At 36.4% G+C, this 24451-nt stretch overlaps 2 protein-coding genes across 2 annotated transcripts; both read right to left on the bottom strand.

Moving 5' to 3' along the window:
* Nucleotides 1-2984: 2984 nt before the first annotated feature.
* On the bottom strand, nucleotides 2985-4349 carry LOC132202356 (activating signal cointegrator 1 complex subunit 2 homolog). Its single transcript, XM_059629215.1, has 3 exons — nucleotides 4205-4349; nucleotides 3900-4140; nucleotides 2985-3646 (listed from the first exon to the last, which is right to left on the bottom strand). Exons 1-3 carry the CDS (start codon nucleotides 4214-4216, stop codon nucleotides 3183-3185), a joined length of 717 nt encoding a protein of 238 aa, XP_059485198.1. The 5' UTR covers nucleotides 4217-4349; the 3' UTR covers nucleotides 2985-3182.
* A 12912-nt stretch (nucleotides 4350-17261) lies between these two features.
* On the bottom strand, nucleotides 17262-22194 carry LOC132202582 (nuclear receptor subfamily 2 group E member 1). The gene is made up of 6 exons (XM_059629574.1): nucleotides 22131-22194; nucleotides 19812-19893; nucleotides 19557-19575; nucleotides 19297-19432; nucleotides 18132-18683; nucleotides 17262-17515 (listed from the first exon to the last, which is right to left on the bottom strand). The coding sequence occupies exons 1-6, from the start codon at nucleotides 22192-22194 to the stop codon at nucleotides 17262-17264; spliced, it is 1107 nt and encodes a 368-aa protein (XP_059485557.1).
* Nucleotides 22195-24451: the final 2257 nt, after the last annotated feature.

Raw genomic sequence — 24451 nt, 5'->3', positions numbered from 1 at the left:
AGCTGATTACAAATTTCTAAATCCAATATGATTAATAAAAAAGAAGTATTTTCTAACGTGCCGTATATGTTGATCAAGGTAATAAGAGAAAACTGCTAACTTGTTGCACAATTTGTAACCAAACATATCTTCATTCGCGATCCGAATAATTTATCGCGACTTTCGAGCGGCTCGAGCGCGCGTATAATTGCACCTCGCACAATTAGATTTGACGGCGGCTATAATTATACAATTAGACTTACGCATATATACTCTTGATTGATATAGGGCTACAGTTGCGGCTGCGGAGGACGTTATGAGACTTTTAAGCGCCGGCAAACTGGTTCAAATGTTATACAACCTGTGCGTCTGCTATCTGGCCGTTTGTTCAATCGCACGTGTATAGAAAAAAATTGAGAATCTCGCTGAGGAAGAAAATGGATAGCGGTCATAAATATTTATCACTCTTTTTGCACCACGCCGAGTGACCGCGGCGAATCGTTATTAAATTAAAATGTTGGCACATTAATTTTTTGCTGAGCGATTACATCAAGCTGTGAATTTTTTGCCCTCAACAAACCAGGTGTGCGCGAATGAAGAAATAAATTTCAGTTGTCTTTTCATTTATTTTTTCTTATGCCAAAGTCCCATTCATGATTTCAGTGGCGAAAATAAAGAAAGATAAAAATAAGCTGTGCAAATAATAAATCAGTATAGAAATCGAATCCTACATTGATCATTAAAAAAATCTTACATAATAAATGGCAAGATTTATATAAAGAATTTTTAATGCGTTTTAAATGCTTGGGAATTTGCCTCTTATATTCTATATTTAGCTGCGTTAATGTCCTACAATAAAAACTTTCACTTCTCATGAATAATTAATTTATTCCTATTTACAATTATTTTATTTAATTAATTGCCGGTAATTCCTGTAACAAATAAAATTACTTTCAAAAAATTCCTGTACATTTCTGGCTCAAAGCAAACAATTTTCTTGCAGGCTGATTTTGCAACTCTCGTACATGGAGAGCAAATTACACAGCATTTCTTCGAGTTAACTTGAAATTTATTATCAACGCATTGTCAGACCTACGCGTATGTACAAACAAATCGTTAACAATTGCTCGAACATCGCCACCTTTCAAAGGTAATAAGGTTTTATGCGTTCGAGAGCAAAGGCAATTAAGGAGCACCTCCTAAACAAACTTGCTCAGACGCCCCTCCGCGCCTTCTGAGCAAATCACGCGCAACAAAATTAATATAATTATATGCGCAAGACGAATAAGCGTTAAGTAATTGCTTTGGGTATTGAAACTGTCATAATTCTGTTAATCATGGGAATGAAATCAGTGGCGGAATGCAACTTTTGAACCAATGCATTAATCCAGAGTTGATTCGTATGTACGAGGCGTGCACCTTCCGTGAGAAATTCATAATGTGTGCAATAAATTTCCGTAGAAAGTAATTGGAAAATAAGTTAATCACAGTTTTGAATCATGCACAAATAATAATTATTTTATTGAGAAAAAAGGGGAAATAAAAAACAATTTTAAAATACATATTCAACAATCGATTGTTCTTATCGACTTTACAATTCTAGACATATTTTATGTGTTTTTATTTTTATATTTTGCTGATATTTTGATGTCTAATAAACAAATTTTATATTTATTTTTTATTAATATTCAGTAATTTAAATGTATTAAATTATTGTAATTAAACAATGAAAACTGCATGTCAGAGGCAGACTTGCGTTGAGATAGGTAGTTTAGATCAAGTGCTTGCTTTTAGAGATTAAAGAATTCCAAGCATACCGAATAATGTTTCATCGTCGCTACTTACTTACCCACAGAGTACATTAATTCAAGACAAATATTGCTTTCAAGAGACGATCAAGAGACTCGACAATTTTCTTATGCTTTTCCCAGCAGGCGCTGGTATTTTAAAAGAAGCGCTTCTGTTTTATTGCTTCTGGTAATTGCGTCAACCTTTTCCATCAATTGGTTATGCGTGCGGCTCTTCATTAAATCGTTTGGTAGCGAATACGAGATTAGAATTTAATGCCAACAACCACTTGAAATTTTGTCTTAAGTCTTTAATAAATAGAAAAAACATTTTATATCTGTAAAATTTAATTGATATTAAGTAATTAATTTGTTTGAAATAATTCATTATTTAATTTTGAGGCTATTATATTAAGCTTTGTACATTAACGGGCCACCACGAAATTGCGGGGGCCTCTTTTTGCCACATAACAATTGAAGTTTTCAGATTTCTGTCGTATTATTGTAATGTTTGAATGTAAAGTAAAAAAAAAGATTATAGATCAAACTTACAATTCAAAATCTAGAATTTATCTTGGGCAAATTATTCATTTATCATGTTTAAAACGATTTATTCATATTTGGATAATGTAGCAAAAAAGATGAAACCTTCAAGTAAAACAAAACAACAATAAGCATCTCGAGTATTTGCGCCTTACTCACGCCTTTGCCAATGCACCATATCTTTACAACTGACAATGTATATAAAAACTCGTGTATCTTGCCAACTGACCGTCATAGATGAAATCCTCCTTTAATCTCTGCCGACTCGCTTTATCATTGTATTTTTTCCTTTCAATTTTATCACATTCAGTCACGATGCGAAGAGACCTGAATGCCTGAAGTTGCAACTCATTAAACGATTTGATCAGCAGTATATTCTTGGTAATGATCCATTATTAAATTTTTTTTTTACTTGGGTCTTTGGGTCCGTTTCCGGGGCCCGCCCTGCCGCCGACCTTGCTAATGCTGGAGGAGTCGAGATCTGTGAGATTTGATGAGACGACGCCCAGGGCAAGGTAACCACCACACCCAGCCAGCCGCAGAGATGCAGCAAGGTCAGTAACGCGCGTATTAGGGCACACACGCGAGAGTGTTGCACCGCGATGTGCCAAAGCGATTATCGGCCGCAATTACTTCATCGATTTGCGTGGATCGAAAGTGAATTAGAAGGTTGTGGAGAAAAAATGGATACACAATTTTTTATGTTGCATTTTTTTGCTTTTTTGCAAAAAATATATTTACACGCATACAAAATCACGCGCGCGCACAAACGCCCTTTCGCAGTCAGACCATCTCAGTTCAGTTTAGGAACAGCAAAAAAGTAATTCCTAAAATTTAAATTTTACAAAAAAAAATTAAGCAGAGAGAAATTCTTTAGTTCTTGTTGAAGGTGTAGCTGTATCCGTCGTTGCTACGGCTGAGGCTCAGCTTGCCAGGGGGGTGGAAGTGCCTGGGGGTGTGGGTGGTGGTCTCAGCGGGGATGTTGTTGATGCTCCACTGCTGCTGCTGGGGAGCAGGGTTGTACTGGGGCTGCTGCTGCTGGAGGGTCTGGGCCCAGTGGGGCTGGGTGTGGGCGTTCCACAGGGGGTCGGTGATGTGCTGGGCGTTGTAGGCGGCGGGCTGGGCGGGGGCGGCAGGCTGGGCCCACTGCTTCTGCTGGGGCTGGTTCCACTGCTCGTCCTGCTGGGGGTTCCACTGGCCGGTCTGGTCCCAATCGTTCTGCTGGGCAGGAGCCTGGTACTGGGGCTGGGGTTGGTACTGAGGCTGAGGAGCGGCCTGCTTGGGGGCAGGAGGGGCCACGGGGATGTGATCTCCGGTAGCCTTGAAGCCTCCCTTGCCTGTAAAAGAAATTAATTTTTATGAACAATTAAAGACTATCGAGAGAAATATTAAATAGAGTAGTGAAATTCACGGCAGCTAAAATAATAGCAAATTTCAATTGAGAATGTTCATTGTAAAAATTTAATATTATAATTTCATTGATTATTTTATCAAATTTATTTTTATTTTTTTTATAACTTGTAAAAAATATTTTAACTAAAAAAATATATATAAAATGCTTTCGAAGAATTTATGTGTTTTCGTGCTTACCAGCGGTGTAAGAGATGGTGCGGCGTTGACCATTAGGGTCGACGTAACTGTAGGAGCCATGGCGGGTGCCATCGGCGTCGGTCTCTTCCTTGAACTCGATTCCATCCTCCTGAGTGTAAGCGGCACCGAACTGGCCGTTTCCGTTCTGGTAACGCGCCTCGCTCAGGATGGCCGCGTCCTGGCCACGCACGTACTGGCCGTGCTGCGCCGCCGAGACGGCCACAAGGGCTGCAAGCACCACCTGCGAAAAGCGATTTTCAAATTGAATAAGTTTGAGTTGAGAGGTGCACGTGTGCTGGACTCACAAATCGGAGCATGTTGTCTGTGCCTGTGAGCTCAGGGAAGAGAACAGTGGAGGCTGTGAGGCTCGCCGGCCCTTTATATGTGACCGGCTGAGGTTGTGGCGGAAGTAGGGCGGACCAAAGAAGGTCCTCCGCCACCGCACACCACGCCGCGTGAGAATCACATGTTATTGATTTTTGCGTGCGCCCCTCTGTCACTGGCGCGTCAAGGTGGGATCGAGAGCTGTTTTTCTGCAGCAGCCACTTATTGCCCGCGCGCGTCAGACGTCTGAAATTATCTGCTTATTAAAAGTGCGAGTGGTTTCCGAAAGGAAGGAGACGCAGAGACTCCAGGAAATAATAAAACAAACGCTCAGTTATTAAATATATAAACCAGAGTTTATATTGATTGATTTTTTAATTTTTGCTTTTCTTTTTTTACTTTTAATGTTATATTATTTTTCACTGCCTTTTGTTGTTTAACGCTTGAACTTCTGTTTTGAGATCATAAAGTAGAAGTGCACTGGCCACTGACATTGGGCTCACTGCCAGCAGTCCTGGCTTTTGCTTGCGCTGATGAAATTTATGTCCCCTGTGAAATCATTCAAAATCGTGATCATCTATGATGTGATAAAATTTATTACATAAGTTTTGTAAACCAAGGTATTTTATTTCAAAATTTGTTCACAATGAACTTAAAACTTCTTACTTGCTTAAAACAACATTCGATTGAATTTAAGTTTAAATTATTTGACTCTAAATTACAAATTTTGTAGGGAGATGACAGAGTCTATGTTCCTAAATTTATTTTTTAAATGCAAAAATTGAATATTTAAATAATATATTTTTTGATGGAAAATGTTTAAGTGATATATGAACATAGACGAGCAATACTACGCCATTTCTATTAATAGCAATTTCCTTTCTTAACCTTGTTGGTTTTTTAAACACCTTTCATTAAGTAAGGACAGCAGCATGTATTGAATAATTAACTAAATAATGAGTCAATGATGTGTTAAAAGCTCATTAATCTCATGCACCGAAAAATGAATTGAAATTTTGGATCATGCAAGAAACTGTGTACTTGGCCACAAAACAGGTTTATCCGTGGGTAATGGAGATATTTTAGAATGAAATCAATCGGATTAGTCAGATTTGTCTGAATATTGAAAACCGGTTTATTGCTTTTTACATCTTCATCTTATTTTGTAGAAAAAAGAGCGAATATATTGAATAATGCAAGCTCCGTAAATAATTACATATCAAGCGAGTGTGTTGCTTGTTAAATTTATTCAGGCATGGGAAAGAAAATCACGATACAGAGATAAATTGATCAAAAAGCTAATGACTTTATCTGTCTGAATGATAAGAGAGAGCGATGGTTGACAAGTGCACTGCATACGAATAAATCAAGGTTTATAGTTGAGCAAGTGGCGCGTGTGAATGTTGCAGAAATTGCAGAGAAATTATGCTTTCTTCTTTTGCCGCCCTCTGCTCTGCTCCGGCTCAAAAGTGTATATTATGCTTTGATATATAAATGAGCATTGCTCATTACGGTCAGCCCGATTGCGCGCGCGTTTGTTATGCAACGCGGGTGTGTGGTGTGAGTGCAGCTAGCGCATGTAAAAGGCAGATTCCGCGAAATCACTCGTGTGCGACGCGTCGGCCGCAGCGCCTTATTATGCCGGCGCTATATGCAGCGCGTTTTGCCAACGACACTCGCCGGCGTTTCAGCATCTCAATTTAATTGCATCCAATATGTAGGACGCGATTTTGTGACTTGCTTACCAATCATTTATAAATCGCTTTGAATGACATTGGGGCGTGGATCGGCTGGCGATTTGTTTGAAAACAATTCATTGTTCACGCGCCAGAGAGGTTAGTAAGTTCGAAACTGGAGCTGCTAACTATTCGAAGGTCACTCATTGACAAGAAAAATAAATAACCCTTTCAAGCCCAACATAATCAAAACATGACCATTATTTTGCTAGAGCTTTAGGAATATAAATTTTAATAATTGAATTTTTCTCTTGCAATTCTAAAGCAGTGAAAATAGAAATACAATTTTTCACATCCCTTGATACATAGGGGTGCTCTCTCTTAACTGGCGAGTCAGCAACACCACTGCAGCTGTGTCGTGCGGGCTGCATATGCTAAGACGATTTTGATTAATTCTCCCTTTTTCTTGCAACTGGAGCGAATACGCTCAATTTCAACTCGCATTCAATAAAAATCTTGCATGCTGTCGGATAGAGGTTGTTTCCATCTTACTAAATATTTTGAATGACAATGTTACAAAAGTCAGCACACAAATGACATTAAACACATATTTATATGCAAGTAACAAAAAACTAGCTGCATCTTTGTTGCAATTGTTTTCTCTCTATGAATGAATGGCAGCGTAAATTATTTTGCATGCGATGTTTTAAAATATTATAAAATATATTTTATTTTGAAATGCTTTCAAATTTAATATGATTTTATTTTAAAATATAGACAAATTTGTTTATTTAAATTTATTTTAATAAATTTAAACAATAATTCATTTGAAAGAAAAAATTAGTTTGTGCTATGCACTCTAAAAAAAACTTAATCATATCAACAGTAAAATAATGCGTGTTTATGTAATAAAATTATTTATTTTTGCTGGAACTCAATGTTATTTCAAAAAAGACAGATTCCAATCCGTTTTCTCAGTGTTGTAGGTAATCATGTATAAATATAATTGCAATTAATTTGAAATTGATTCAACCAATTTAACAATGCAACACTGAATTTTATTCAAACTCCAATTAATAACCTGTAATCATTTTTTTAAGGTCTTCTTTTATTCATTTTATATGGTTTCTTTTGAATGCATGAAAACAATATTCCCGCACAGACTGACATAAAATGTAGTCGAAGTATATGAAAAAATAATGTTTTATTAAACATTTTTCCATTGATTTATTACTGGCAAATTAATGTACACAGCTTTGGCTTCAGAACAATGGTTGCTTGTTATAAGGACCATTAAAACATTCTTACTTTCCGGTCGGTTTTTTATTGAAAATCCATGTCGTCTGAATGTCCAGGTGATTCACATTGGCGGGACGACTGACCTTAGGCATGGCCAGCGACGAAAAGTTTGAAAGAGAGACAAACTCGCGGAGGCGCTCCAGAGGCCGTCAGGAATCGCGGACAAAAAAATAGAGGGGCGATTATAAACCGCAGCAATACACACGGGACCCTCTTTTTCTTCCGCATCACTAGCACAGAGAAAAATAACAAAATCGCCTCGCGTTTTCCGCGGCAACTTCCTCCGCGTCTTTTTTTTTTATCGAAATGACCTCGCTTGTTTGTTATTCAGTTTTTTATTTCAGCAACTTATGTTGAGGTACGAAGTAATTAACAAAGAGAAAAGCCAATTAATGAAATGTTTTCTTTCGTGACAACAAGACGCTCGCTGATTTAATGGACCAATTTATGTTCGTGCGCATAGATCAGAGATCGGATCGCGTTTCCACCGCGTCGGCGGCCTTCGCACCCGAAAAGGAAATTTGACGGAATGCCGCCTGCGTGAGTGTAATCTGCTCATAATGGGTTATTTATTGGTTCCGCATTGTGTACATAGAATATCTCTGCATAGAGCCCAAAAACAGGTTTACTAACTCGAGAGTCTTTTTTTCGAAGAAATTTTATAGAATTAATTATTTTTTTTATATATAAAAATAAGTTTCTTCGCACAAAAAATTTGGACTAATTTTTTTCTATTACAAATTTTTCAACACTTTTCTGCCGCGACTAAAAATTTTAATTCTCCCTCTTTTCATTCGGATATTTTTCAACATTTTATTATATTTTTCAGTTCTCTTTGTCATTCAGAGCTAAAATTTTCAATACAATAAGCATATTCCTTTTTTCTTTATTGAAATATAAGGCACTTTGCAATATTTCCCGACGAAACAATGCAATTAAAGTACTTCCTATGCTTGTAAAATAATTTGCTTCAATACACAGTGCAATTATCGTCTCCATTCCAACGCAAGGTCTTCGGCGCCGTCTTTAAAAATCGACAAGAGCAGATCTCGCGGCAAAAGTCGCTCACTGTGTAGCAGACCCGCCACTTTGCACAATTTGTTGCTTGTGCCTGATTATTATTCAAATTAGCGGTTCACCTTTGTGCGCGAAACCGCAACCTCCGATACTCGGAATTTGCATATCGCCTCTGCTGCTACTGTGGTGACAGAAAAAGGCTGCCGAGATCAGCGATTGTGCGCCGACGAGAAAGCCAAATTGTTTTATGGCTTTACGAATATTTATTGCTACTAACATTTTACAGGAAACTGAGCCGCCTTTTTTGTGTCATTTGGCTTAATATGGTGTGAAGTCGTGAAGGTAATTTTTACACCTTTTTGTAATTGGCTTACTTGTTTGAGGTCGAATGGAGTCTTTCTTGGAAAACTCGATTTCCCTAAAGTTGCAATGAATGGCTAGAAAGCTTAATATTTCCAAAATTTACTCAAAAATTGCTCCTTTCATTGAAGGACTGTTTAATTAAATTGATTAAATTTATATTTAATTCATTTTTACTTCATCACACAATATTATCTATAAATAAAAAATAATTTTTCACTCAAAGCTTTTCCAGAGTAAAAATTTTTACCATCGCACTCTTTGCAGTTTATATCCATAAATAAATAATAATAGTTTTGTAAAACTTTGAATGGTTATCTCGATTCTGGCAGAGAATAAGTGGGGGCGCCACTTATTTTGCAACTAAAATTTGCCAACTCGTTGACATAATTATATTAAAGCTTATTTATCTTAGTATATTTATAATTCAAGATGAATTGATGTTTTCCTAAAATTAAACAACAGCTAATCTGACTACTCTTCCGTATCTATGTTAATTTTCTTAAGTATATAAATAACAAGCGCATTACCTTTGATTTAAAAATAATTTATTAACAAATCTTTTTTAGATACATTTATTTGTGTTTTTATTATCAACAGGAAATGAAAGATTAAATATTTAAAAAAACCAAAAAAATATACAAGATTTATATTTTGTCAAAAATTGATCTTAAAAATTAAATAATAGTTTAAAATTTTATTTAAAATTGTATATGTAAATAATTTTTACTATAAATATTTTAAAATAATCTGTTATTCATTAAATCTTTTTGTTAAAAAAAATTTATCATTTTTATCTTTGGAATCATGTTTAAATTTTTCTATATTTGAAGAAGATATAATTTAAAAACTATTTTTTTGGGTTAAGTATGGAAAACAAAATTAAATTTATGTGTCTTGACAGCGAATTCAAAAAGTCTTTTTCCTTGCCTCGATTTTTTCAGCTTCAAAAATTAATATTGCATTAATGAAATCCTTTTCCAGATAATATTCTTTATTAAAAAGGTGAATGAGGACAGGAGCATGAATAAAAAAATTTTAGTATCCGATGCTTGGAGAGGAAGACAAATTTGTGTAAAATGGGCCTTGATCTGCATGTTTTGGTGGACCAGGGTCAATTAGCAGGCGGCCAAGTGGTGTTGCTGCAAGGCGGGCGACAAAGGCTGGGGATCGAAAAGGCAGCAGCAGCCATCGTAAAAGCAGCCGGAGGGGCGAGAGAGTGTCATCTGTCGCGGTCGTCGTCATCAAGCGGTGCGGATGACAATGCCAGAAAAAGCAGAGATAGATTGACGGGGGCATTGTCAGCGGCACTATATTAAATACAAAGAATGACAAAACGTTACTGCATTAAGGATTATCTTCTGGCCATTGAAAAGCTGCAGCTGCACAACGGTGATGGCAAATACGTGCACCCATGGCTCTCTCATCCCGTGCGTTTAATTCACCACTCTGCGTCGCGCTTTCAACACAGAGGTGACTTGACGTGCCTTACTGGCGTGTATAAAACTCTGCTCGCTGCTCGGGGAAAAAAAGAGGCAAGGGCGCCGAGTGATGCATTCGTACCGCAGAGGAGTCGGCTTTAATGCGAACGCACCCCTCGCCTACCCCCGATTGTAATGCTAATCACAGCCAAATGTGATGGCGAGCGCGCAGATGAAGTTATCAAAACCAGGACATCTCTTTGAGCAGCCGCGCGATCTATACTTTCCTTCCCATTAGTGCACTTAAGCTGCGCATCATTAAAATAGTGGAAAATCATTCGAGCTTCGGCGTCAAAACACGCGAATAAAATTTTGCTGCGACATGCGGATCAGATAATTCGCAGATATCTATGATATAAAAACGCATATTCAAAGCTTTCATATCAAACCTGAATCTGAATTATTTTGATGTGAATTCATACTTAAATCACTAATGAGCTGTCCTCGGTAAGGTGCTTTGTTAACTATAGAAAGGGGGACGAAAGAAAGAGACCCAAAATGTTTGAAAAAATCCCTATAATCACTTAAAGCATTATAAAATATTCAAATATCTCCAAAACCTGTAAAATAATTACATTAATTTGTACTAATTTTAGTAAAACATTCACAGCTCATGAATTATATCTGAAGCCCCACCAGCTAAAACGTGTTTTTTTTTTATGAAAAATAATTAAGTTCCCAAAAATACATCCGATTTGAAGTGCCATAAGAGGCGGTGGTGTTTTGCAATTAAATTTTAAACTTTTTTTGTGTATTATAATAATATTTATTCTGATATTGTATACTTTTTTGCTATTAGATATTTCTTTTGAAATTGTAAAAAAAGAGTTATACTAATGAATATTATACATTCCAATATTTTATCTTGAATTTTGAATGAAACTGCTGAAGAAAATCAAATTTTTTTCACGACACGTAGTTTGTTCTGTCTGCGATATAAAGATAAGATGAATTTTATGAAAAAATCATGTTGCCTCATCAAAAAATTTTATTTAATTATTTAAGAGAATTTTAATTTTTATATATTATGTGAATTTTTTAATTTGAAGTCGGCTCTTCCTCGCTTAATTTTTTGTTTCAGAAAAAAATAAATATGATTCTACCAAAGCTGTGAATTATTTTTGATAAAATTAATATATCTGTATTAATTTTACATTTTTCTTAACAATCAAAATAACATATTTTTTTTTTTTTTTTTTTTAAATCACTTTAGTCACAATTTTTCACTAAAAACGATTTATCTTTCCGATTATTATTTGTATAAGGCACTTGAATATGGCCTATTATGGCTTCAAATTTCAGAAACCCCAATGTAGAAGTCCTGAGCAGTTTGGTTGGAAATGCACTTCTGATGTGTACCTAAAACACAATGCACAAAATAAAAGTGGCCGCGAGAGGTAATCGTTTTCTTATCAGAAATCAGAACGCATCTTGGCTCGAGTATTTTTGGTATTTATTTTTGTTGTTGAAAGAGACAGAGGTGCTGCCTGCATGGTCAGCAGCAGATTAGCCTGAGATGAAAATCTGTCGTCGCTGCGTGTAGCGTTATTTTCAGTTTCCCTCACTTTATTTGACTTCAAAGACTGCACCGACCTGCCCTATCTAACTTTAATTTGGGGATTTGCAGCAGTCCGTGATGTCTCTTCTTCTCGCTCCACCTCACCTTTTTCTCCTTTTCTAGCTCGATTGTGAAATAAAACGACAAACGACGGGTCGAAAAGCGCGCGAGATTATTTTGGTGGATGGCGAGGCGCTGAAATGCCATCAAATCGTTTCGCGCATGGCTTGCTAAATACCTCTTTCCTTTATTTCCTCGCGCCCACTCTTGACACAAAAACAGCCCTTTGTCCAGCTAGTGCAACATTCTTCGTTCCTCTCCCTCTCGGAAAAGTAAACAACATGACAAATCAAGGCGAATTAATTTTTCTGTTGTAAAGCGTCAAAATGGTTCGAATAGATTAAAAACATTTTGAGTTCTTGCGCATTATATTTATAAATTGTTTTAATCCAACTATCTAATAGTAAATTGTATAAACAAAATCAAAATATTTCAAATTAACTATAATTTTGACAACTGACAGTGGGTTTAATTGCTATCATTCTTTTGAGACTAACTTCTTTGATACGTAATTCATAGTATATTAAAATTATGAAATCTAATTTACCGTTCAGTCATATTAATTGGAGTGATTATTGTGCTCAGTGGTGATCAGTAAACAGGAAATAAATTTAGTTACAAATTATGTATATTTTTGTTATTTTTATTAATATATCAGATTGATGCTGCCAATAAATGCATTCAAAATTATACAGTTTAATATAATTGAGAGTAAGGAGGAGACTTGTTCAATAAAACGATCTAACAATTTCAGTATTTATTTAATTTAATTTTTCATTTCATAACATTTCTTGTTTGTCACCAAGAACTCTCCAGTGACATTTCACCCTCTTGTATATTGTTATCCCTTTTTATATTTTTCCTTGACAGAAAATCTTCACTTCATTCATACTTGACTTGTTTAAGCCTTCAGAATGCCAAAATACTATTTTATTTTTTCGTAGAAAGAATTGTATTTATATATATGCCTGAAAAAGTAGCAAGTTTCAGCACTCCTCGCTGGTTTAACCACGCACCTTGTTTTCCCTTTTTCCGAGTAACAATACTAAACAGGTATTTCTTCGCTTCTTTCGCTGTCAAAGTGTCAATTTGTCCCTGGACGCAAACAAGTATTTTGTCGAGAGTCAGTGGCGCGAATGCAACAGCGAAAGGTGCAGAGATTTGGGCGAGATTTTTCCATTCTCAAACCCTTTCGTCTTTGGCCCTGAAGAGGTATTAATGCGGAGAGGTGACAAAAGGAAGAAGCGGAATAATTTGAACATGGTGGGTGGACTTGTAAAAATGGAACTTTTTCTTGGAAATGTACCTCCCAGAACCTTGTCTTCTTCGTGGGGCGTCAAATTAGAAGGGAGCGAACAACCACAAAATATGTCTGTCTGTGGGGCTGAAAATCGAGTTTTGTTGCACTTCACTAGTAAAATTTTACCATCCTCAACTCGAAACAATATTTTTCTCGGTTTTTCTTATTAGAAAAGAATGTTTGAATTCATAATTTGATTTTTATCCGTTCTACTAAAGAGAATTATTCCCAATTTTAATTATTGAATTATGCTACAGAAAGAATTTTGAATAAAATACAATTTCTTGAATTATATAATAATGTAGATTGTCTGACGTAACTGAGGACATTAGTTTGAATAGTAAAATTTTTAATTTTTATGTAAGAAAAAATAATAATTTCCTAAAAACATTACTTTCAACGCTTCTTAAAAATGTTTATAAAAACAAATAAATTTTGTAAATTTTAAAAAAATAAAAAAAATTACAAATCAATAAATAAATGTAAAAGTTTAATTTTTCTGTAAAATATGTTAATGTAACATTTTATATTAAAGGCAACTACATTATGCAATGAGGGTCCAGCTGATTCATGTTCCGCTGCTTCTATATTAGAGCAATAAATTCACTTACATCATACGCACACCCCTCGGCTCGTTTCACCCTTTGCATGGAGTGAGAGAGAAATCACAAAGGTGAGTGACGAGCACTTGATGCAGAGCAGATCCGATTTTCAATGGCGCGCAGCTCTGCTGGTCATTACGGGGCGCGGACGACAGCTGTTGTACTTTCCACGCATGTATTTACCTGCTGCTCTTGTCGGCGGCTGCTGCGCGTTAGTTATTATGGGAAAATATAATTAACGCGCACAACCCCCATGCATATATATACATGTGAATGGGCCGGCGTGGCCACTCGAAAAGTAGCAAACATACAAGAGAGAGGAGGCCGAGGCAAAAACAATGCCAATCTCGAGACGCACTCGGCCGTTTCGTTATTTTTTCCTCTTATTAACTGGCTAGCGCGTTTGAACTTTAAAGGTCCGAGTGGGCAAAGGAAAACAATCGACCGGCTTGAAATCAAAATAATATGCCGTTTGCTCTTTAAAATTTTATTGTAATACATTTGTATCAAGTTTTTTTTCTTTCCAGAGTGGAAAATGCCAACACAGAGTGCGTGACTTACGTCAGAATATGTTAAGATTTAACGAATATTTTGAATTTTAAACCTTATGATCAGCAGGCGAAGTTAAAGAGCTGTCCAAGTCAGAGAACTGCAAATTCAGTTCCTTTTAATAAATTTATATTGCAAGAAATTTTTTTATCAATTTCAATTTGTGACATTTTATATACAAAGCAGATGGTTTGTCTTAAATTATTACTAATAATTTTTTTTAAATTAGCAAATAAACCATAACATAATGAACATAACTTGCATTCTTAAGCCGTGCTATTAATATGCCATATTTTCCGTTTTATTGAGAAAATATTGGATTTTTAATTTAACATAGTTTTTGATCCTTTTTTTATTGATTTTAAATTTTAAGTGAATATTATTGTACATGAAAAGAAGAAATCGCGATTTTTGTCCTGTTTTAAAAAAATTTTCAATTAATAAATGGCACTACTAGTTTTGGTCACGAACTGTTACCCTACATTTCATTGTATTTCATAAGCAAGAAAAAATACAAAAATCTGAAATATTGAAAATAAAAAAATAAAAATCACTGCTGTAACTAATAAAAAATTTAAAATTATGAATGTAACAAAATTCGGAATATAATTTATAAAATAAAGTGAATTGAAGTTATTGCTGCATTTTTAAAAGCTGAAAAAATGAACATTAAATTTTTAGAAACCTAATAGATTTCCAGTAAAAGTAAAACATCAGTAAATTGAGTTAATTTAACAAAATAAAGAAATGAAACTAAACATTGTATACGTACCGCTCAGGATTAATAATTTTAAACATCTCATCATTTTAAGCCTAGTCTGATGAAAAATCTATTAACTGCAAAAACAAGCATACGGAGAAACGCATCTGCTCTTGAATTGGCCGATTGGACGCATTTATAGTTACAAAACCGAGCCACGATCTCTGATCTAACACTGCATGTATAATCTTTGCGTAATGAAGTTAAACAAAGCAGGACAAGTGGTCCTTATAGCGCCGCTCGCGGAATAAAGCTTTGAGGAGGTAACGGTCTGGAAAATAGAGCTCTTTTGTGTCCCCTTCCCTTTCTACAATACTTTTTGAAACAATGCGCGAAACAGTTACCAATATAGTCCCGCGCACATGCAGTACACGTTAAGGGTGCTACACACAAAGTAACACATGCACCAAGCAATAATACGGTAGTTGCGTTTTGATTTTTTTTTGTGACTGTTTGCAGGGGTTGCAATTTTTAAAAAGGAAATTCTCAGCGATAATTTTAATAATTTATTTTCCTCCGGCGTGTGAAAATTCGTTCCATTTGCATTTTTTATTGGCCAGCAGGATTTTGATCGAGATTTTTTTGAAATGCAAATAAAAATATTTGTCGCAGTTGATAACCGCAAACGATGAAAAGGGGGACAAGCACGCTTGAGAGCGGCGTCCCGCGGCGGATCGAGAGACTCCTCGACACTCGGGACCAGCAGGTCACACGGCTTGATGACCCGCATGACACCCAGTAACTAAGTGACTCTGCGGCGAGCTCTCTCGAAATTCAAAAGGGACACACATTCTTATCCCTGCAATTTCATTTATTTGACATTTGTCTGTGATAAAGGACTGACATATTTGAGTATGCCGAGTTTTTAGAAAGATGCAAAGCTGAAGCAAATTAATTCTTTCTCACGAAATGATCTAATTTTTACCATCTTATGTAACTTTATATAGATTTTTTTTATGGACCTGTTGGCAAACTGTATCTTTGCAATACATCCAAAACGTGTCAAAAATGTGGTTTTGCACAAAAATGAAAAGTAAATATTAGTTTATACTCTGAGACTGTAAATTAAAATTAAAATCTTAGCGCAACAAAACAAAAATATCATGAATAATTTATCTTTTGTGTTGACTTTGTGAAACATATTTTAATGCCCTTGCGGCACTTAAAAATTTTATGAACATTTTTTAAAATTATTTGCGTATTTATTTAAGCATTACTTAAATTTTAAATTTATTTTTTATTAAAGATAATTTATTAATTTTTTTTTGTAGTAATACAAAATTTTAAACTTTTACAATGGATTCCTCTTTAGGAACTTCCAAGTACAGAATTTAAAACCAGTTCAGAATTTCTTAATTATGCTTGAATTAGCCAATATTCCTCTTTAATTGGTATTTATTGTTACGCGCCTATATTGCTGGAGATTTCGATGCGCGCACATATATATTATGTTGTCCTCTCTGAGGCCTTTTGCTGCTTTTCGAGCCGAGAAAAATTCCTCATCCAAATCCACCCCAACTTTGAGCTTTGAGCTCTTTTCCATTCCGCAGCAGCAAAAGTGGCGGTGAATGGCCCTCTCTTTATATTTGTACATATTTTGTCCTGCTGCTGACAAACAACACAATGCTCTCCACGCAGGGTCCATATTAATGCATTGTGAGAAGACGCGCTGATTTGACATAATGGCCTCGAAGCGCAGCAGCTTTTACCTTTTCATCGCGCACATCTCCTCCATTGCCGCGCTGACTGCTGTTAGAAGTTCTTCGAAAAAGTTTTCGGTCCCTTTCGGATGACGGCTGCTCCAATTCAAAAGGCGGATTACATTTCCAACAGCCAAATAGCGCACATCATCAGAGATGTACTGACTGACTGAGAGAAGCCGCTCCGCCGCACAAAGAAAAATAATCATTCCAGAGGCATTTTTTTTTTGTACTTTGCGCCATTTTAGATTCCTTCGATCTCAAAATCCATTCATCATTTCACTGAATTTAAATTTTTTTGCAAGTTGACTTCTAGTTCTTTTGGATTATTTTGGCTAAAAACCTCAAAATGGAAGTAACTTTGAGTGAATAAAAATTGGGAGTTTTGATCGTGAATAAGTCAAACAACTTAAATTTTTAATAAAATAATTATAATTATTATTGTTGCTTTCCCGTTGGTCCATCTGTACATATTTATTTACAAAATAAAAGACCCAAATCAGAAATATATCTACTTTGAACAAACTTTTAACCAAAAAATTAAGTAATTTGTGCATAAAATCCGTGCATCATTACCATTTGCAATTGCGTGCATAATATCAAAATTAGTGCATTCAAACACCGTTTCCCAAATCACAGAGCTTTCCTCCAATTCATGTTGAAAACATAATTTTGCTCAGAGCTCGCTGTTTTTGTACATGTCGCAAATGATCCGCTCGATGGAAATGTCGCCAATGGTCCTTCTGAAGAACAAAGTTTCGATCGCCTCGTTTGATATGGAGCGCAGAGCCGGCAGCAGGAGGAGCAGTTTGCCGAACCTGAAGGGCTGGCCAGGGTAGCCGCAGGTGATGTATCTGCTCAGGGTCAGCTGGGCGCTGTCCTGCAGCACTGATACGGCGGGCACGTCGCGTAGCGTTGGCGGATTGTTTCCTTCGAAAGCTGAAAAGAGGTGAAAAAAAAATAAAAAATGAAGGAATTTAATTATTATTAATGTAAATTTTATCTTGATAATAATTAATAAAGAAACAAATCTGCAATGGTATTTTCTCTACTTATTTTAATTTTCCGACTAGAATTGTATATTACATGAATTTGAGTTCCTTTTTGTTTTTTTAACTTTAACAAACTTTAGGTAAATAGCTCGTGCGAAATATTCAACCTAATTATAAATAAAGCTCACAATCAATATAAATTTAATCGAAATTCAATTTATTTTTTATAAATATATAATTTGATTTCCATATTATTTACTTTTTTACTCTATTTTTTAATGAAGCTATTTAAATATCTAAAAGTAAATTATATTATTTGTTTGTAAAGAACCAAAACAAATATTTAATAGGTAGTGCAAAATTATATAATTTGTTCTTTGGTCTGAATCTGCTAAATATTTTATTTTGTATTTACCGATATATCAAAATCGAACTTCTGACTTTTGAGTAACATTTAAATAATTAAAAGTGAATTGAAATTAATTTTTGTCACACGATATAATTGAATTGAAATGGAATTTGTGGTTAAATTTTTTAATTAATTTCTCTCTCACCTGTTTTGAAGAGGATGAGGGCTCTGAGGCACGCGTACTCGTTGTGGTCGACGCCGACGATTCTGAACTTGTTCTGCGTGTCGATGAAGACCTGGAGAGCGGCCGTGACGCCGAGGGCGGCGGCCGCCTCGTGCATGGGCTCGAGGGGCAGCGAAAACTGGACGGCGCCCAAGACGAACAACTCGCGCCAACTCTGCTCGAGCAGCAGCAGCTGGTCCTTGAGCGAGAGGGACGTGAAGGCGGGCAGCGAGCGGGCCCACTTGACGTTCATGAAGAGCAGCCGAGCGGCCACTTCGCAAACGGCCTCGCCGCTCAGCCCGGCCGCCTCAATTTTCGGCAGCATGAAGCCGGGGGCGCCCGGTGGGGTCGGCGGCGTCGGAGGCAGCATCGAGGGCCGCTTCGGGACGACCAGGTCGAGGGCCGTGCCGCCCGGGATGGGCGAGGAGGTGTTTGACGAAAGCAGCAAGGGCGGACTGCCAGGGCCATCTTTGTAGAACATGGACATTTGGCGGCGGATCGTTGAGTTGCGAGGGCCGCGTTCGTGCTGGACGGCTGCGGGCAAACGCATCAAAACTGCCGATTTATATTATGCTGATGATACTTTTGTTCAAATTCGTATGATTTTAATTATAGGAAAATTAATAAAGAGAGTGAACTGAGAAAGAATTTGAAAAAGATCAATTTTATTCCGTGAAATTCAAGAGATATTTTTTTTTAATTTTATTTAAAAAATAATGCTAATAATATGAGCGGAACTTAAAATTTATTCTATCATTTTTTTTCTTATAGAACGCGCACCCAAAAAAAACGGACTAGAAATTCTACGACTTCTTATCAATTTTTGTAAAATGAGAGAAGAGCGGAATTTTTTTAATTAAAAAAGCGGACCGGGAACTGGAAATGCCGCTAATTAAACCATATATACATGGATTTGAAATTAAAAATATAAGAAATTTATAAATTTTAGTTTAATTTTCTTACAAAACTTCATATAGTTTACACATAATAAACGAAAAATCGTTTTTTCATAGTCATCTGTGTTTTGGGCAATTTGAAAAATGTTTTTAAATTCGAAGCTCAGAGTAGATTTTGACTGCTGGTTTTTGTTAGAATTCCAAATCGCAAACGCCACCAGATAACGACAAAAAAATTAAAAGACACTCACCATCTTTGTTCATCCCTGCCTCGACGCACTTCCTGAGTCGGCAAGCTCGGCACTGATTGCGGTGCGTTTTGTCCACAAGACAAGCGCCTTCCGCTTTGGCTTTGCAGACGTACTGACGATTGCGCCTGATTGATCTCTGCAATGAAAAATAAAAATCGAACTATTAGATAAAACGCTGTTGTTTGCATCAAAGATTTTTAAATTTTCCATTAGATAAAATGACTAAATTTTAATAATATAAAATAATTAAAAATTCTCACCTTGAAAAATCCAGCACATCTGAAACAAAGAAAAATAAATTATTTTTTTCAGTTGCATATTATTTTGTTCGATTTTGTGAAGATAAAATATATCTTCTTCAATTCTCAGTTTTTACTTATTTTGTGAGTAATTCATCAAAATTTTATCAATAACTTTTGTGAATTATTTAATGAAAGAAAATTTTGTATGATTTGTAATGAAATTTGAATGCTGCTCCGCCACTCTCTCGAGTCGCGCCAGTTGCCTAGACTCACCCGTCGCAGGCGAAGATGCCGTAGTGCTTGCCGGAAGAATGGTCTTGGCACACTTTGCACGGGATGTCGTAGAGAATTCGGCCTGCAACAATCACGTCAAAGAATGAATGAACCGTTCCGTAATTGACCCTCTCGCTGGCACTACACGGGGATGGATGGAGCCACCCTCAAGTGAGCATCGCGCATCCGGAAACGCCTGCTTCCGGCTCGCGTGACTGCGCTTACCCAGTCAATTATGCGAGCATTGCTCTGTAATTTCCTCATTGTTGTCATATAGTGCCAAAATACAAAAGGCTCACAAGAGCATTCAGTGTCTATCAATTGAAACACAAGTTTTCTGTTGTAAATTGCTCAAACTTAAATTTAAAAAAAAAATAATAATAATTTTATTCATTTATATTAAAATAATTTTTTAATTAATTTACTTTAATTATATTATAAATAAATGTAAATTTACATTTAAATTTAAAGTTTACAACATATTTGCTTTTTTTGATATTTAGTATATATTAATTAAAATTTTAATGCTATTTTCATATTTACAGTAACTAAATTTGATTGATACGCCAAAAAAATATATAAATTTATATAGTTTTATCACCATTGGTCATATCAACAATAAAGATGTGTAGATTCACAAAAATGTGTTTTGGTAGTCCGCGTTTTAGTAGTTGTGATTGTAATGTGAAATCGATGTATTTATGTAATAATGTGATGAAATTTATAAACTTATCATGCAAACTTCCCGACGGAAGCGCAGCACGCGTCATCTGGCCTTTTAAATTCTAACACGCTAATTACGACAAATCAAGGGTGCGCGCATCCCTTGTGCTGCGTTTATTGCCGTAACGATATTTTTTCCATCATTAGAGCCGCGCGACAGATGCGCGGTGAACTATGGGAATTTCGTCAAAAAGAGACCCTGAATGGCCATAAATGTACACAAATTAATGAGACTTCCCAGGCAGGTACATGCACGATTTGAGTGCCTGCAACGACATATGGCTGATCAACGGAACAATATGATTTTTAATTACATGGGAAAATCAAATCTGATGATGCGCTGAAAATATAAAAATATAAATTTCTATGGCATATGTTATTGTTTCCCACGGCCACTTCATTTTTCATCAATAAATAATTTTACACGCACGTCGTAACGTTTGCAAAATGACGAGGAAAATTTTCTATCTTGGAAATTGACTGTTTATCTGTTTATCAGCGGAGGAGAAGAATTTAGAAATCCCAATTTTCAGGTGCATTGGTCACGTTCATTAATAAAGGCACTGCAGGCATGTTTTTGAGGACACAAAGGAAAAGAGGAAATATAAATCCTTGGGCGCCTGCTCATGTTTTTCTCCGTCTGAGCCCCTAATTGAAAGCGCGAACAGGGAGATGGAAAATTTAGGTGGCCACTGTCGCCAGTCAAAGAAAGGGGCAGACGTGGAGCCGAGAGGATTAAGTGGACTTTTCTGTTGGCGTGGAAAAAGGTGAGGTGTTTTCGCAGGTAAAAATAGTGTGAACAAAAAAAGAAAGGCCTCTCCTGGCTTTTCTGCTTTTGTGTGTAAATGTCTGGCTTGGCGTGGGAAGGCGCCAGAAAAGTGCTTTTGCAGACGGTATGAACGCGCGGGAAAAAATGCGTGGAAAATTTAAAGTTGAAAATTATCAAAATTAGAGAAGCGGATATAAAAGACCAACTTTAATAGAGCGTAAAATCTTCAGCGTGCATAATTTAATATAAAAATGTTTCATTTGTGTCCGTGTTACAAAATACAATAATTAAAAATTTATTTATGCACTAATTGATGAAAAAATAATTTCAAAGATCATAAATTATGGCTGCAGCCCACAGCCAAAACATTTAGAAATATAGAGCAAGATATTATTTTTTTCTGCGAAAAAAAACAAGCGATTTATAAAATGCATTGAGCCAAAGCCAATTTTAAAATCAAAATAAACATTTTATAGTGGTTAAAAATAGGATTTTATATTTGCTTTATTTCTGTAACACTAAATTGTTTTAAATTTAAAAATAAAATTAAATTCTATTGCTCGATAAGACAAAAGTCAAATTCTATTGCTCGTAAAACTGATCTTAATTGGAAATCTAATCAATGAAATTAGAAGTTATTATTTTAAAAAATATTATTACGATGCCGCAAGTTAGGAAACTTTATAAAGCAACTTTAAGTCACGACTTTTGCAACTTTTTCAGTCCAAATGAAATCAAAATCGTCCAAAGATGAAAATAATTTTCAAGGGCCGATCAGCTAAAGCGAACCCAAAGCAAAACCAATTCAAAATAAAAAGAAAACTCACTGGAAGTGCCGGGATTCTTCGGACTTCTCAGATCCATGATCGAGGCGAGCTGCGGATGCTGCATCATTTGGGGTATCAAAAGGCACTGGCCTCGATGACAAACTTTGCACCCCGACCTGCCAAGGGTGGTTGCGGCTCATTGGGTGTCCGAAGCTCCGCCTCGGCGCCGCCGTCGAGGGGAGGCGCGCGCTCGCTCGCTCTCGCGCCTCGGGCTTTACCGCAGCAGCAGCAACTGGCTTTTCACTTTTTCAGCCCCGCGTTCAAATCCCTCCACGGAAAAAAATAAACGCAAAAAAAGGAAAGCAAACTGACTGAACATACTGGATTTCTAAAGATGCTTTTAGTCCTCTCTCTCGACTGAGTGAATTCTATTTGTTCAGGTTTTAACTTTCGTCCAAACTATTTTGACTATTTGACTCTGGAAATGTAAAAATAATAATGCGAATTTCTTGTTTCCTTCCAAGTATGGAATGATATCTTTTAAACTGGCAGCATCTTCTCTATTCCCTAAAATAGAAATTTATTTTTTTAACATGTGAGTTGGATTTTGTGAAGAGAAGCAAAACGTGCGAGAAATTCTTCGCCATCTATAAAAAAATTTTCTCGAATATTAAGAATTTCCAAATAAACATAAAAGAGATTAAAAAGGCATTTGAAAATTCTCAAGTTTGTTCAAAGACAGCTGGGCCATCTTTCATAACGAAACGATTAACCAACCCCCCGTAAAGGGCAGGTATATTCAAACGAGTTGATCCTCTCGCGGCCATCAAAAGTTAAAAGTTGAATCAACGAACACATACAGCCCTCGGATAAATGCCGATCCTATATAAAAGGGGAAGTGAATGGAAGACGCGTAGCAGCTTTAATTGCCTTCGGAAAAATCACAGACTACGCCATCATAACACTGTGCAATACAGGCCGAAGGGGTGCTTTACTTTCTGGCGGGACGCATTCTCTGGCAGTTTTTTGGCACCCCAAAAGTGAACCTCCCGTTCGCGATGGAGATGAGGCGTCCTGATTGAAAACACACCTGGTGCGAATCACTCGGCTCGCTGCGTCCCAAAGAGCATCAGAGAATCGGTGTGTGCACATCCATCCTGCCTTTTTCACATAATAAACTCTTAATGGAGCTTATTTGTACGATAAACATGCCCGCCGGCACATTATGTTTCATCGCAGTTAGGGTAAAAAAAATTGTTATTAATACAAAAAGATTATATACGAGCGCAAAATCAAAAGCAGTGTCTTGTGAGGCCAATTAGAAAGGAGGTTTTTTTTATACAAAATTTAACATCATTTCACTTGCTGCACAATCACATTTTACAATTTTAATTAGAGACAAATATACTTGTTTGATATAATATCTCGATGGTAAAATAATTGCCTTCATAGTTTTTCTAAAAATTACTTTGTAATTTGCAACTAAAAAATTTTTTCAATAATCAATGAAAATTGAGATGGTTAATTTGTGAACTGTAAATATCATGACCAAAATTGGTCATGAAAAATCTCAGGGACTTCGCTCATAACTTATAATTAACGCATAATGTAACGCATATAAGTTGATTATTAAAAAAAAGGTGGACTAAAATTTTAATGAGCTTTTCATGCATATTATAATAATATAAGCATCTTCTCTCGTCTTTCGGCATTTTCTTTACAATTCGATGATGACGAAAAATAAAAAAAAGAGTGAGCGACGCGATCGAGTGTTTCTGGTGCTGTCAGCGGCGTTTTAGTGGGGCCATCTCGAATTCACCCTCAAATTGAATATAAAAGAAAGAGCTGCTCTTCAAAGGACGTCAGCAGAACTGAGAGAACATGCGGTCGGAATCAAAAATACATGTTGAGCATCTTGAAAGAAAATCAGGGCAGTCGTCGAATGAGAGAGTAAAAAAGAAGGTGAATGGGAATTCATATATTTATATTCAATTCGGTCGGCGCGGGGGTAGAGCTGCTGGAGATGCCTCGGCGCGGCGTGGGAATCTGATGTTTTTCATCCTGGGCGGAGGATGCTGGTGCCTTATGACTGGCGTAGGAGTAACTGGAGCCTCCTCTCCTGCCCTGTATTTCCTCCCCATTATGTATGATCGATGTGATCTCTGACTGAGCACAAAAGCAGCAGCTCAGATCGTCAGGTCTTTTGTCCTCCGCCAGCAGCGAAGAGGAAAACCTGCTGCAGAGCCAAACTCACGGCGGCTCTATCCTCTCCATCAAGACTTTTTCAAACTTGCCAAGAACAAAAATAAGCGGAGCACCAACAAACCATCGCAGCGTGGGGAAATGAGAGAGATTGCATCGAGGAGGCTCAAACTTCTTTA

This window comes from Neocloeon triangulifer, unplaced genomic scaffold, assembly GCF_031216515.1.
Source record: "Neocloeon triangulifer isolate White Clay Creek 2 clone unplaced genomic scaffold, ASM3121651v1 ptg000015l, whole genome shotgun sequence".
Classification (NCBI taxonomy): Eukaryota; Metazoa; Arthropoda; class Insecta; order Ephemeroptera; family Baetidae; genus Neocloeon; species Neocloeon triangulifer.
The sequence above is the reverse complement of the archived record's forward strand: the minus strand, read 5'-3'. Positions and strand labels throughout refer to the sequence as shown.

Excerpts from the sequence above, each read along its gene's own strand:
- LOC132202582 (XM_059629574.1), bottom strand. The coding sequence starts at position 22,194 with ATGCAGCATCCGCAGCTCGCCTCGATCATGGATCTGAGAAGTCCGAAG. Across the intron at positions 19,894-22,130 it reads GAAGAATCCCGGCACTTCCA|GCCGAATTCTCTACGACATC; the intron begins GTGAGTTTTCTT and ends TGATTGTTGCAG. Across the intron at positions 18,684-19,296 it reads GGCAGGGATGAACAAAGATG|CCGTCCAGCACGAACGCGGC; the intron begins GTGAGTGTCTTT and ends GTTTGCCCGCAG.
- LOC132202356 (XM_059629215.1), bottom strand. Across the intron at positions 3,647-3,899 it reads CACCATCTCTTACACCGCTG|GCAAGGGAGGCTTCAAGGCT; the intron begins GTAAGCACGAAA and ends TTTCTTTTACAG.